The 12,988-nt window shown below is 38.9% G+C and overlaps 1 protein-coding gene across 6 annotated transcripts in view; it reads left to right on the top strand.

The window, feature by feature from the left end:
* MORC4 (MORC family CW-type zinc finger 4) overlaps positions 1 to 12,988 on the top strand; it is a 117,385-nt gene that overhangs the window by 20,141 nt on the left and 84,256 nt on the right. For all 6 annotated transcript variants that reach the window (XM_036460739.2, XM_036460740.2, XM_036460744.2 and 3 more), the window contains 2 exons: positions 2,070 to 2,202; positions 2,522 to 2,650. In XM_036460739.2, the coding sequence (XP_036316632.1) occupies positions 2,070 to 2,202; positions 2,522 to 2,650 (262 nt within the window). The remainder of the gene's footprint in view (positions 1 to 2,069; positions 2,203 to 2,521; positions 2,651 to 12,988) is intronic.

Below are 12,988 nucleotides of genomic sequence, written 5' to 3'. Positions count from 1 at the left end.
AATAAAAGGGGAATAAAAGAAAAAGAGACATAAGGTTAATTAACAAAGCACAACACAATATTTAAAAATAAAGACCTCTGTATTAGTGGTTTAGAGAAACTGAATTAGAAGTAGAAAACTCTTTGAAGCAAATAAATTTGAACTGTAATGAGGCTGGCTTCTGGTTATGTTTTAAGAGCTAATAAGAAAACCTAGAAATATGCAAGATTATGTCATTTGTTTAACATAGTCATGTCAAATGGAATACAGTTAAATGTCCACTAAAAACTAAAAAAAAAAAAAAATTATAAAATAGAGGTGTTATTTTATGTTTAATAGAACAGGGTATCAGGTATATTTATTTTTATCCTTAAGTCAAGTATTTCACTTCCTTTCTTAGCTGGGTTAAACTTACATAAAAAACATACTTGCCCTGGCCAGGTAGCTCAGTTGGTTAGAGCATTGTCCTCATACACTAAAGTTGCGGGTTCTGTCCCCGGTCAGGGCACATATTATACAAGAAACAATTACCTTAATAAGTGGAACAACAAATTGATGTTTTCCTCTCTCTAATTCCCTCTACACCCTCTTTAAAAACCATCAGTAAATTAAAAAAACACACACTATGCTGGTTTGTATAAAGTACTTTCAACTAAAAAAACAAAAAGTAAAGAGGTTTTTCACACTAGTAATTTAGATTTTCTTTTGTCCTACTGGGAAAACGTCAAATAATATAATTTGTATTATAAAGGATCATTTTCCTGAGATATTTATAGTGATTTAAATACATGAAGCAGACTTTTTTTCATTGTACATTGTCAATCATATAGTAGTAGGTGTCACGTAAATACAGGATTCCATGGTCATATAACTTTAGGAAAAGCTGGCTTAAAGTTTACCATGATGTTTTATTGCAGGACTTCTCAGAGGTGAATGTTATTGCAATATGCATTGGAAATATATAAGAGCAATATAGTATGCAGCATTACCCAATTTTAAAAAATGTTTCTCCAGACGTTTTTTCCTTGGATGGTGAATGGTGAAGGGCAAGGACAGGGAAGCTCCTCAGAGATGTGTTAGAGTGGGATGGGGTAGCAAGAATCAGGATTATCCAGGAAAATCCAGAATATACTATTATAATGACATGGGCTTTATAAAAACTACATGCTATAATTGCTTTTGTCCAGCCTAGAAGACTGTCACCACAGCAGCTCTTAGCTTGCAAAGCCTGAATGAAGGGAGGTATCACTAGAGCTTTGAGGTAGCTCTGAGAGTCAGGAATAGTTTTCAATTTTATTCGTTTAGTCATGCAACCAACCTACCTTTCCTTTCCATCCCTCTCCTTCACTTTCTATTTAAGAGTATTTGGGGATGATACTGTTGCACAGAACAAGTTTTGTTCTGATTTATATGTTTTCTCTATAACCCATCAGGAATAAAATGGGTTTTAGCTTTTTTCTCTGGCAGTTGTTAGTTATATAACTCAGAGTCTTGGAATGAACCACAGCTAAGTGATCCAAAATGATTATGAGAAAAAGGAATTATGAAAGAATATGAGTACTATTATATTTAAATGATAATTCCATAAATGATATTCTAGAGCACTAGCAAATAACCATTTTCCCTTAGAAGTAAGATAAGATCTGTGAAAATCTCATTAGTCCTTACACAATTGTTACAATGAGAAAAAGTAGGTTTGATTCATCTTTTTATTCAGTAAGGAAATATAATGTTGAATGACCTACACAACAATACCCAGAAGGTTGGGATCTATTATAAGGTCCTTCTTTGAGGATAACTGACATCCAATTGCTTGATCAGATCACATACATACACACTTTTCTTTTTTCTTTCCTTCTATACTTGGCATTACCACCTCTTAATGCATTATTAGATTTGTTTAGAATGGAAATAGCCTAAATATTGTGTGATCTTCAAACTGAGTAATGTGTAATTCAGTACTGGTAGTCAGGGGAAAAAATAGGTATCTGAGTTTGGGCTCATATTGTTTCTTTTCTCTTGGGTTCCTAGTGCATTTTTGTCCTTTGGAACCAGATTTTGTTAGATTGGTACTTGTCTCTTTTACTCAGAAATAAAGATGGAAAGTCTGAGTTGGACTTTGATACAGATCAATATGATATCCTGGTATCAGACTTTGGCACAGAAGAAAAAGAGACTGGTGGTGTTACTTCTGAACTGCCAGAAACAGAGTATTCTTTACGGGTGAGTAAGAATGGTTTTTCTTCAACAATGAGAGGTAAGATTTCCTGTAACATGAAAATCTATATAACAATATCTCTTTAGTTATATAGAGATTACAGTCTTTTAGCCCGGTGTTAGGGCTCCTTTTCACTGGCTCCACCAAAAGTGTTTAGTGAATAGATTCAATACCACCTTAGTATGGTAGTTCACATAGTATAACATGGTATGGAACTGAGCCAAATCCTTACCCAGAATAGACCTCAGTTGCTAGCAGTGTTTAAAGGGGATGTTAGTAGAATTAGTTACATCATATAATAACTTTCCCTTCACTGTTCCATAGGCATTTTGTGGTATTCTGTATATGAAGCCAAGAATGAAAATTTTTCTGCGTCAAAAGAAGGTGACTACCCAGATGATTGCCAAGAGCCTGGCGAATGTAGCATATGATATATATAAACCTACCTTCACAGTATCCTTACAACTACATGACATTTATCTCTTCATTTCAGGATTAGATTTCAAAGTTGGCACAGAAAAACAAAAAACTTTACTTTTCTAATTATTGTAAAAAATATATGTTATAATATAAATCCTATTACAATGTACTCTATTTTTTTTTTTTTTTTTTTTTAATCCTCACTGGAAGTTGTTTTCCCATTGATTTTTTTTTTTTTTTTTTTTTTTTTTTTTTTTTTTTTTTTTAGAGAAAGTGGATGTGAGGGAGGAGAGAGAGAGAAACATCTCACATTGATTAGTTGCTTCCCCCACATGCCTTACCTGGGGGATGAAACCTGCAAACAAGGTACATGTCCTTGACTGGGAATCAAACCTGAGACCCTTTGGTTTCAGGACCAATATTCTAACCATTGAGAAAAATTGGTAAAGGCTACTCTGTTTCTTAGTTGCCAATCTGTCTATTTTTTGTTGTTGTTGTCAGAAACCACCTGAAAATGGTTATAATACAGAATCTGAGACTTTGGAGCTTCTGATTAAGTAGATTCTGAAATCTCTTTTTTTAATAATATTTTTTATTTTAAAATTCTAAGCTGATTCTAGTGAATAGCCAGGTTTGATACTCTGCTTTAAGGTCCACACCATTTGGTTTATATTGGGATTTTATAACACTAGAGGCCTGGTGCGTGAAATTCATGCACGGGTAGGGTCCCTAGACCTGGCTGGTGATCAGTGCTTATTGGGCCCTTCTGGCTGCTGGCCAGGGCTTTCCTTTATTCTGTACTGCCCCCTGGTCAGTGCATGTCATAGTGAGCAATCAGTCTCCTGATCAAACTGCCATGGAGATAATTTGCATATTAGGCTTTATATATATAGATTGATTGAAATAAGCAAAATATTGACTAGAACTTGTTAATGTTTTGGACAGCATGAAATTTTAAAAATATTTTTATTGATTTCAGAGAGGAAGGGAGAGGGACATAGAAATACTAATGATGAGAGAGAATCATTGATTGGCTGCCTCCTGCATGTCCCCTACTGGGGATCGAGCCTGCAACCTGGGCATGTGCCCTTGACTAGAATCAAACCTGGGACCCTTCAGTCCAGAGGCCAACACTATCTCCACAAAGCCAAAACTGGCTAGGACTCATAACATGAACTTTTGTCATGACAAGTTCATACTTATGTAGATGGAAGTTAGGAGAGTGGGAATTTAAGGTTGATTTTTTGGAGTGAGATAAATCTTTAACAGGTTTAACTTGGATTTCCTTCTACTTCTTATAATGGCAGCCACTCAGAGAAATAATTACTCATTTTCACATCTAACCCCCCTCCCACTGCACTAGGAATGGATTTCAGACACTTGAGAAAATTAGGTCTAACCTTGTTGATGGCTTTTTGGGTAAAAAAGTATTTGAAAGGTTGAGAAATCATAAGAAATCATGAATAATTACTCTTGTAATTTACGGTGTTTTCTAGTAGCTAAACACAGTTATTGGACAAAGAAACACACTCTGTTTACTTTATCAAAGGTGTTATTTATCTTGTTTTGTCTTTCTTCCCCTGACCAAAAATTAGAAATTGTTGTTTCTTTTTAAAAAGCTATATGGTTGTTACTCTAAGACAGTGTTTCCCAAAATGTGATATGCATACCCTCAGGGGTACGGGAAGAGTTTGGTGGGGGTAGGCATTGCACCGGAGTTTGGTGGGGATATGCACTGCACTGTGCTTATCTGCACCTAATTCTACGTTCTCATGAGTACGAGGGGTACTCAGCGTTACGAAAATTATAGAAGGGGTACACATATGTCAAAAGTTTGGGAAACACTGCTCTAAGATGATTGATTCTCTCTTTTTTGGAAATAGATTGTATATTGGGGAAGTTCTTTTTAAAGCCCTGAAAAAGCACAATTTAACAAAGCCAGAGGTAGCACTATAAGCATCTATAGGTAAATTAGTTATATCCCTATATGTAGGCTAGAATATCAGTGTCATAAGCTTAACAGAGTCAGTCTAAAGAATTGTTTTCTAGCTAGTCTTTAAAGATGTGTCACATTTCTGTACCAACTTCTTTTATGGGTTTTTATCAGGGTGACTCCTATGCATTCTATTTGTACCTTAACTCTTCTTACCTGTCCTTCTCATTAAACTAATTACTCACACTAATAGAATGTGAGCTAAACAAATTCACTATAGAGCCTGGCTGGCAAGGTACAGTGGCTGAGCATCCACCTATGAAATAGGAGGTCACGGTTCGATTCTCGGTCAAGACACATGTCCAGGTTTCAGGCTCAGACTCAAGTGGGGCGTGTGAAGGAAGTAGCTGATCAGTGATTCTCTGTCATCATTGATGTTTCTATCTTTTTCTCCCTCGTCCTTCCTCTCTGAAATCAATAAAAATGTATTTTTAAAAAACAACAAAAAATATTCAAATAAAATTCACTATAGACATGAATAAAATTAAACTCCTAATAACATTTCCCCCAATGTCACTGAGAGACAAGATCACTGATGCTGGTTTATTTATTCCTCTATTAGTGCAGGCCTCTTTCCCCTTCTTGTACTCTCCTTATACTAATTTGGAGAACCTTTTACCCCTGTGTACTCCCTTCTCATAATTTAGAATTTTAAAAGTATAGCATAGAAAAAAAGTATTTGACAATCTTTATCTTTAAAATGTTAATTTTATGATGTAGAGTTTGAGTATGTTTGGGTGAGTTTTGTCCTTTTATTTTTGCATTTGTATAGGGTCTTACTTGTGGTGTGATTTGAGCTTCTGGAGTCCAGAACATTTTATGTTCTGAACCAGACATTACTGTGTTTTCTCATACCTGGCTCATTTGTCACTTGGGTTTATGCAGTAGCTTGTTATTTAGAGGGGGATGTTGATATCATTTTAAAAAATAGTAAGAAAGAATTTCAAAATGGCAGCTGAATAGGCAGAAATGTCTCACACCTTCTCCTGGGGCCAGACTGGAAAAGCAACTAAATTGGAGAACATCCACCCGAATTAACAAATTAGGAACAGCTAAAGAGACAATTTTCAATAAGGAAGGGCAGAGGATAACTAGAGAAGGCCACTTGCCAGCCATAACCCACATGGAACCACTACCATGCCCTGGCAGTGAATGGAACAGTATCTCCCAGCAGGCTCCCAATGTCTGCAGTGAGTGCTTGCCAGAATGACCTTCCACACCAGACCTCTTCACCAGCCTTCCAGAACCCAGTGACCCAGGATCTGGCTCCAGGACCCTGCAGTGAGTGCAAGCCTGGGGTATCCCTGTGCCCCACCCTCACCCCAGGTCCCAGAACCATGATGCCAGTCTGACTGGAGCCACCTGGCACCCACTCTACCTTGAGCCCTGGGACCTGCTGCTGGGAGACCCAGAGCAATCCAGTGTGAACACCACATCAGGCCACAGGAGAACTCTGATTGTGCAACTCAGAGCAACTCACACCTGCTCCACCCCAGTTCCAGGGACAGTCCCACCAGGGCTAACCGGAGCAACCAAGCATGTGCCCCAATCAGGCCACAGGAGACTGCTTCCAGGAGTCACAGAGCAATCTGGTATGCCCAGCCACGGATCACACTGCAAGTGCACTGCCAGAGGGTCCTGGGGTACCACCCTGCCATGGGTGCCAGGGCCACGAGGCAAATTGCATGCCAAAGGGCTCTGGGTCCTTACAGAAAGTCACACACCAGAGGAACTGTGCACGTGCTTCCACCACTCCAAGCATCTGAAGCAGACAACTGAGGGACGAGATCCATGGGAGAAGGGGATACAACACAGAGCAGGGACAATAAAGGTGTGAGACTCAAGCCCGACCCAGCCTCTGGACTAACAATTTTCAAGATCATTGCCCTGATAGTGTCTTCAACCTCAAACCCCAAGCAGGGAGCCCAGGGCCAGAAAGAGACAGCAAAAATGGGGAGACAAAGAAGCAACCCCTCCCCCCCAAAAAATGAAAAGAGGAACCACCAGAAAAGGAACTAAATGAAATGGAGGCAATCAATATGTCACCAAGTTCAGAGTAAGGCTCATAAAGTTCCTAAACAGACTGGACAAGAAAATCAACAACATATGTGAGAACCAAGAGCAAATGAAGTTTGATATGGCTACAATTAAAAAAAAAAACCAAAAAAAAAAACAGGAAAGGAAAAGATGGCGGTGTAGGTAAACACACCTAAACTGCTGCCATGCACAACAATTTCAAAACTACAACTAAAAGACAAAACATCTATCACCCAAAACCATGAGAAAGCTGGCTGAAAGGAACCTCTACAACTAGACTGAAAGAGAAAGGAGAATTCATAGCACAAGCACTGAAAAACTAAGGTAGGGGAGTGCACGTATGATATGGGCTGGTAGCGGATCCTGGCTGGGGGCGGGCATTGCTTTCTTCAACCTAAAGAGAGACAATCTCCCAATCTCTCTGAAATCCATTTTCTGGAGAGAAGCTAGACTGTCTGCCATCAAGTCGGAAAGTGAAGGTGGCTTACTTACAGAGCTGCGTGCAAGAATAATTATTTGCTCTGCGGGGGCTCGAGACTCGGGGAGACCCGGGGACGTGGTTGGAGAGGCAGAAATGGCTGATGGGCAGCCATCACTGTTAGCCATGCCCTAAACTAGAGACACATTGAGACTCCACCCTGAGACTCCACCCCACACAGTCTACAAACACACCCAAGCTCCAAGCAGCAGCTTTTGCATATGAATGGCCATCTCTACTGCAGTTTAACCTAGCAAACTTGCAACCTGGTGCAGACAGTTCCAAAACCTCCAAGCTCCAAGCAGGGAGGAGAGGACTGTGGTTCTTGCTGTAGCTCCTGTAGGGTGGACTCAGACAGTAGCTGAAGTGTACCCCATTGGAGATGCAGAAGCCAGTGTTCCTACTCTTCAGTTTCAACTCTTCACACCCATAAGTTACACATTCGGGAGATGGACTCAGTGAGCACCAAAGCCCCACTGAAACAAGGCACGTATCCAGCACAACAGTTTTTCTTTTATAGACATAGCAGATCCTCACAGCCAATTGGCCTGGAAGTCAGTTCCTCCCAGTGTATCAACAGCAATCAAGGCTTAATTACACCAAGACTTTGCACTCAGCCCACAAAGGGATGTACCAAGAGCAAACACCTCAGGTGATTGGGGAGGCTGAGCTACTGGCCCCTATAGGTCACCGACCACACAAAGCCACTCCATCAACACAGGGAGACAACCAAAATGCTGAGACACAGAAGCATGTCACCAATGGGAGAGATGAAGGAAATTAAACTACTGGAAGACACAGAATTCAGAATCACATTTATAAGGTTACTCAAGAATCTTTTGAAAACCTTTGAAAAACTTGATGAGACCTCCAAGAAGCTTAGTGAGACATTCAAAGACCTTAATGAGAATGCCAACAAAATGGAAAAGGACCAGTCAGAAATTAAGAATATACTGTCTGAAATAAAGAATATACAGAAACTCAACTGTAGATTAATGTATCCCAAGAGTCAAACCAATGATCTGGAATATGAGGAAGCAAAAAACACCCAACCAGAGAGGCAGAAAGAAAGAAGAATCCAAAAGTGTGAGGATAGTGTAAGGAGCCTCTGTGATGGCTTTGAGTGTACCAACATCCAGATTTTTGGGGTGCCAGAAGAAGAAAGACAACAGGATATTGAAGGCCTATTGAAAGAAATAATGACAGAAAGCTTTCCCTACTTGGTGAAAGAAATAGCCTTGCAATTCCAGGAAGCCCACAGAACTCCAAACAAAAGAATCCGAAGAGGACCACACCAAGACACATCATAATTAAAATGCCAGGAGCAAAAGACAAAGAGATAATCTTGAAAGCAGTAAGAGTAAAAGAGTTAGTTACCTAGAAGGGAGCACCCATACAACTGTCAGCTGATTTCTCAACAGAAACTATGCAAGTCAGAAGGGAGTGACAAGAAATATTCAAAGTGATGAATAGCAAGAACCTATAACCAAGATTACCCAGCAAAGCTATCATTCAGAATTGAAGGTCAGATAAAGAGCTTCACAGACACGAAAAACTAAAAGAGTTCATCACCACCAAACCATGATTACATGAAATGCTGAAGGGTATTCTTTAAGAAGAGGAAGAAGAAGAAAAAGATAAAGGTAAATTTTATGAACAACAAAAAGACATCAAATACATACCTACCAACAAGTGAATCTAAAAATCAAGTGAATAAAAAATCTGAAGAACAGAATGGACTGGTGATATAATAGAATCAAGGACATAGAAAGAGAGTGGACTGACAATTCCCAGGGGGAAAGGGGTCTGAGGGGTGTGGGAAGAGATTGGACAAAAATCTTACACCTATGGATGAAGACAGTGGCAGGGAAAGGGCATGGGTTGGGGTGAGGAATCAGGTGGAGGGGAGCTATGAGGGGGGAGGAAAACCTGTAATAATCTGAACAATAAAGGTTTATTATTAAAAAAAATAATAGGAGGTTTCAACAGCAGACTAGAAGTGGAGTACTGAATATGTGAGTTAAAAGACAGGGTAGAAAAAGTTACCCAATCTATACATCAATTGGAGAAAAAAAATTAGCAGGAGGAAAGTTTAAGGGAGGTTTGGGACAACATGAAACGAAGCAACATCTGTATAATAATGATGCCAGAAGAAAAGAAGAGGAGTAAGGATTAGAAAACCTGTTTGAAGAAATAATTACAAAAAACATCCTGGACTTGGGGAAGAAAAAAGTCACTCAAGCACAAGGAGTCCCAAACAAGATGAACCCCAAAAGACCCACCCCAAGACACACCATAATTACAATGGTAAATGTGAACAACAAAGAGAGAATCTTTTTTAAAAAAATGTATTTTTATTGATTTCCAAGAGGAGGGGAGAGGGAGCAAGATAGAAACATCCATGATGAGAGAGAACCATGGATTGGCTGCCTCCTGCACAACCTGTACTGACAATTGAGCCCGCAACCCAGGCATGTGCCCTGACTGGGAATTGAACCTGTGACCTCCTGGTTCAAAGGTCGATGCTCAATCACTGAGCCACACTGTCCAGGCAAAAGAGAATCTTAAGGTCTGCAAGAAAGAGAGAGTTACTGCTGACCCAGTTGCCCCTAACTGCCCTCTCCTGCAGGCCTGGTCCCCCCAACTGCCTGCCAGTGCCAGTTTGGTCACCCCTATTTGCCTTCCCCTGCATACCTGGTTGCCCCCAACTGCCCTCCCTCCCCTACAGGCCCAGTCACCCCCAACTTCCCTCCCCTGCTGGCCTGGTTATCCACAACTGCCCTCCCCTGCTGACCTAAACGTCCACTACTGCCCTCTCCTGTTGGCCTTCTTGTGGTGGCTAATTTGTGACCACATGGGGTGGCCATCTTGTGTAAGGGTGTGATGCTCAATTTGCATATTACCTCTTTATTATGTAGGATGATTGGATTACCAAAGAGATAAAAGAAGAAGTTAAAAACATCCTGGAAACAAATGACAATGAAAACACAACAATCCAAAATCTATGGGATACAGTGAAAGCAGTCTTGAGAGGAAAGTTCATAGCTTTACAGGTTACCTTAAAAAAAAAAACAAGAAAAGCTGGTAATAAATTATCTAACCCTACAAATTACTGAATGAGAAAGAGAGCAATAAGAAAAGCCCAGAGTAAGTAGAAGGAAGGAAATAATATCAGAGCAGAAATAAATGACATAGAGAGCAAAGGATCAATAAAACTAAGAGCTGGTTCTTTGAAAGGCTAAACAAGGTTGATGAACCTCTAGCCAAGTTCACCAAGAAGCAGAGAGGATCCAAATAAAATCAGAAATGAAAAAGGTGAAGTAAACAACCCCCCGGACATACAAAGGATTGTAAAAAATTTACTGTGAACAATTCTACTTCAACAAACTGGACAACTTTGATGAAATTGACATATTCCTAGAAAAATACAAGCTTTCAAAAACTCAATCAGGAAAAATAAAAAATCTGAATAGGCTGATAACTACCGATGAAATTGCAGCAGTAATGAAAAACCTTCCAGCAAACAAATCTCTGGTCTGGATGGCTTCACCAGGGAGTTTTAGCAAACATTCAAAGAAAAACTAAAACCCTCCTTAGACTATTTCAAAAAATTCAAGAGGAAGGAACAATTCCAAGCTCTTTGAGGCCAGCATTACTCTAATCCCCAAACCAGAAAAATACACTACAAAGAAAGAGAATTATAGGCTAATATCCCTGATGAACATAGATGCTAAAATCCTCAACAAAATTCTAGCAAATTGAACACAGCATTACATAGAAATATCTTACACCATGACCAAGTGGGATTTATTCTGGGGATTTAAAGATGGTACAATAAATAAATGTCAATAAATGTGATACATCACATAAACAAATTCAGAGACAAAAGTCACATAATCATATAAATTGATGCAGAAAAAGCATTTTACAAAATCCAACACCCTTTCTTGATAAAAACTCTCAGCAAAGTGGAAGTAGAGGGATCATACCTCAACATTATAAAAACTTTACTGATAAACCTACAGCCAACATCATGCTCAATGGTCAAAAAACAAAAAACAAAAACAAAAACAAACACATTTCCCCTGAGAACAGGAACAAGACAGGGATGCCCACTTTCACCACTCTTGTTCAACATAATATTGGAAGTGTTAGCCATAGTGTAAGACAAGAAGAAGAAATAAAAGGCATCCAAATGGGAAAAGAAGTAAAACTGCAATTATTCCCAAATGACATGATATTGTACATAGAAAGCCCTAAAGACTCCATCAAAAAACTACTAGACTTAAAAATGAAGTTGGAAATGTAGCAGGACACAAAATGAATACCCAGAAATCTATGGCCTTTTTATACACCAATAATGAACTCACAGAAAGAGAAACTAATAAAATCATCCCATTTACCACTGCAACAACAACAACAACAAAAACTAAGATACACAGGAATAAATTTAACTAAGGATGTAAAAAACCTGTACTCGGAAAACTATAGGATGTTGAAAAAAGAGAGAGAGAAAGACAAACAAGTGGAAGAATATATTGTGTTAATGGATTGGTAAACTCAACATTATTAAAATGTCCATGCTACCCAAAGTACTCTATAGATTCAATGCAATCCCCATTAAAATTCCAATGGCGTATTTCACAGACCTAGAGAAAACATTCCAAAAATTCATACGTAATAAAAAATGACCCGAATAGCTGCAACAATCCTGAGAAAGAAAAATGAAGTTGGAAGGATCGCAGTACCAGATATCAAGCTAAATTAAAAAACCACTGTTCTAAAAACTGCCTTGTCCCGACACAGGAACAGATATATAGACCAATGGAACAAAACAGAGAATCCATAAATTCATCCAAGCCATTATGCTCAATATTTGACAAAGAAGGCAAGAGCAGCCCTAACCAGTTTAGCTCAGGGGCTAGCACATCAGCCTGCGGACTAAAGGGTCACAGGTTAGATTCTGGGCACATGCCTGGGTTGTGGCTCAATCCCCAGTAGGGGATGTGCAGGAGGCAGCCAGTAAATGATTCTCTCTTATCATTGATGTTTCTCTCTCCCCTTCTGCTCTGAGATCAATAAATATATATTTTTAAAAAGGCAAGAGCATACAATGGAGTCAAGACAGTCTCTTCAATAAATGGTGTTGGGAAAATTAGACAGATACATGCAAAAAAAATTAAACTAGACTACCAACTTATACCATACACAAATATAAACTCAAAATGGATAAACGACTTAAACATAAGATAGCAAATCATAAAGATCTTAGAAGAATCCATGGCAGCAAAATATCTGACATACTAGTATATTCTATCAATATCTTTACTGATACAGCTCCTAGGACAATGGAAACTAAGGAGAAAATAAACAAATGGGACTACAATAAAATTAAAAGCTTCCGCACAGCAAAAGAAACCATTAACAAAACAAGAGAGCCCACTTCATGGGAGAGCATATTTGCCAATGTTATATCCAATAAGGATTTAATCTCCAAAATATATAGGGAATTCATACACTTAACAAAAGGAAGATAAACAATCTGATCAAAAAATGGCCAAAGGATCTAAATAGACATTTTTTGAAAGTGGACATACAGAAGGCGAAGAGACATGAAAACAGGCTCAGAGTCACTAATTATCTGAGAGATGCAAATCAAAATGACAATTAGGTATCATCTCTCACCTGTCAGAATGGCTATCATCAACAAATCAACAAAAGACAAGTGCTGGAGAGGATGTGGAGAAAAAGGAACACTCATTCACTCTTGGTAGGAATACAGACTGTGGCAAACAGTATGGTGTTGCCTCAAAAAATTAAAAATGGAACTCTTATTTGACCCAGTGATCCCACTTCTAGGAAT

This window comes from Pipistrellus kuhlii, unplaced genomic scaffold (assembly GCF_014108245.1).
Source record: "Pipistrellus kuhlii isolate mPipKuh1 unplaced genomic scaffold, mPipKuh1.p scaffold_m20_p_33, whole genome shotgun sequence".
NCBI classification, from domain to species: domain Eukaryota; kingdom Metazoa; phylum Chordata; class Mammalia; order Chiroptera; family Vespertilionidae; genus Pipistrellus; species Pipistrellus kuhlii.
The sequence above is the reverse complement of the archived record's forward strand: the minus strand, read 5'-3'. Positions and strand labels throughout refer to the sequence as shown.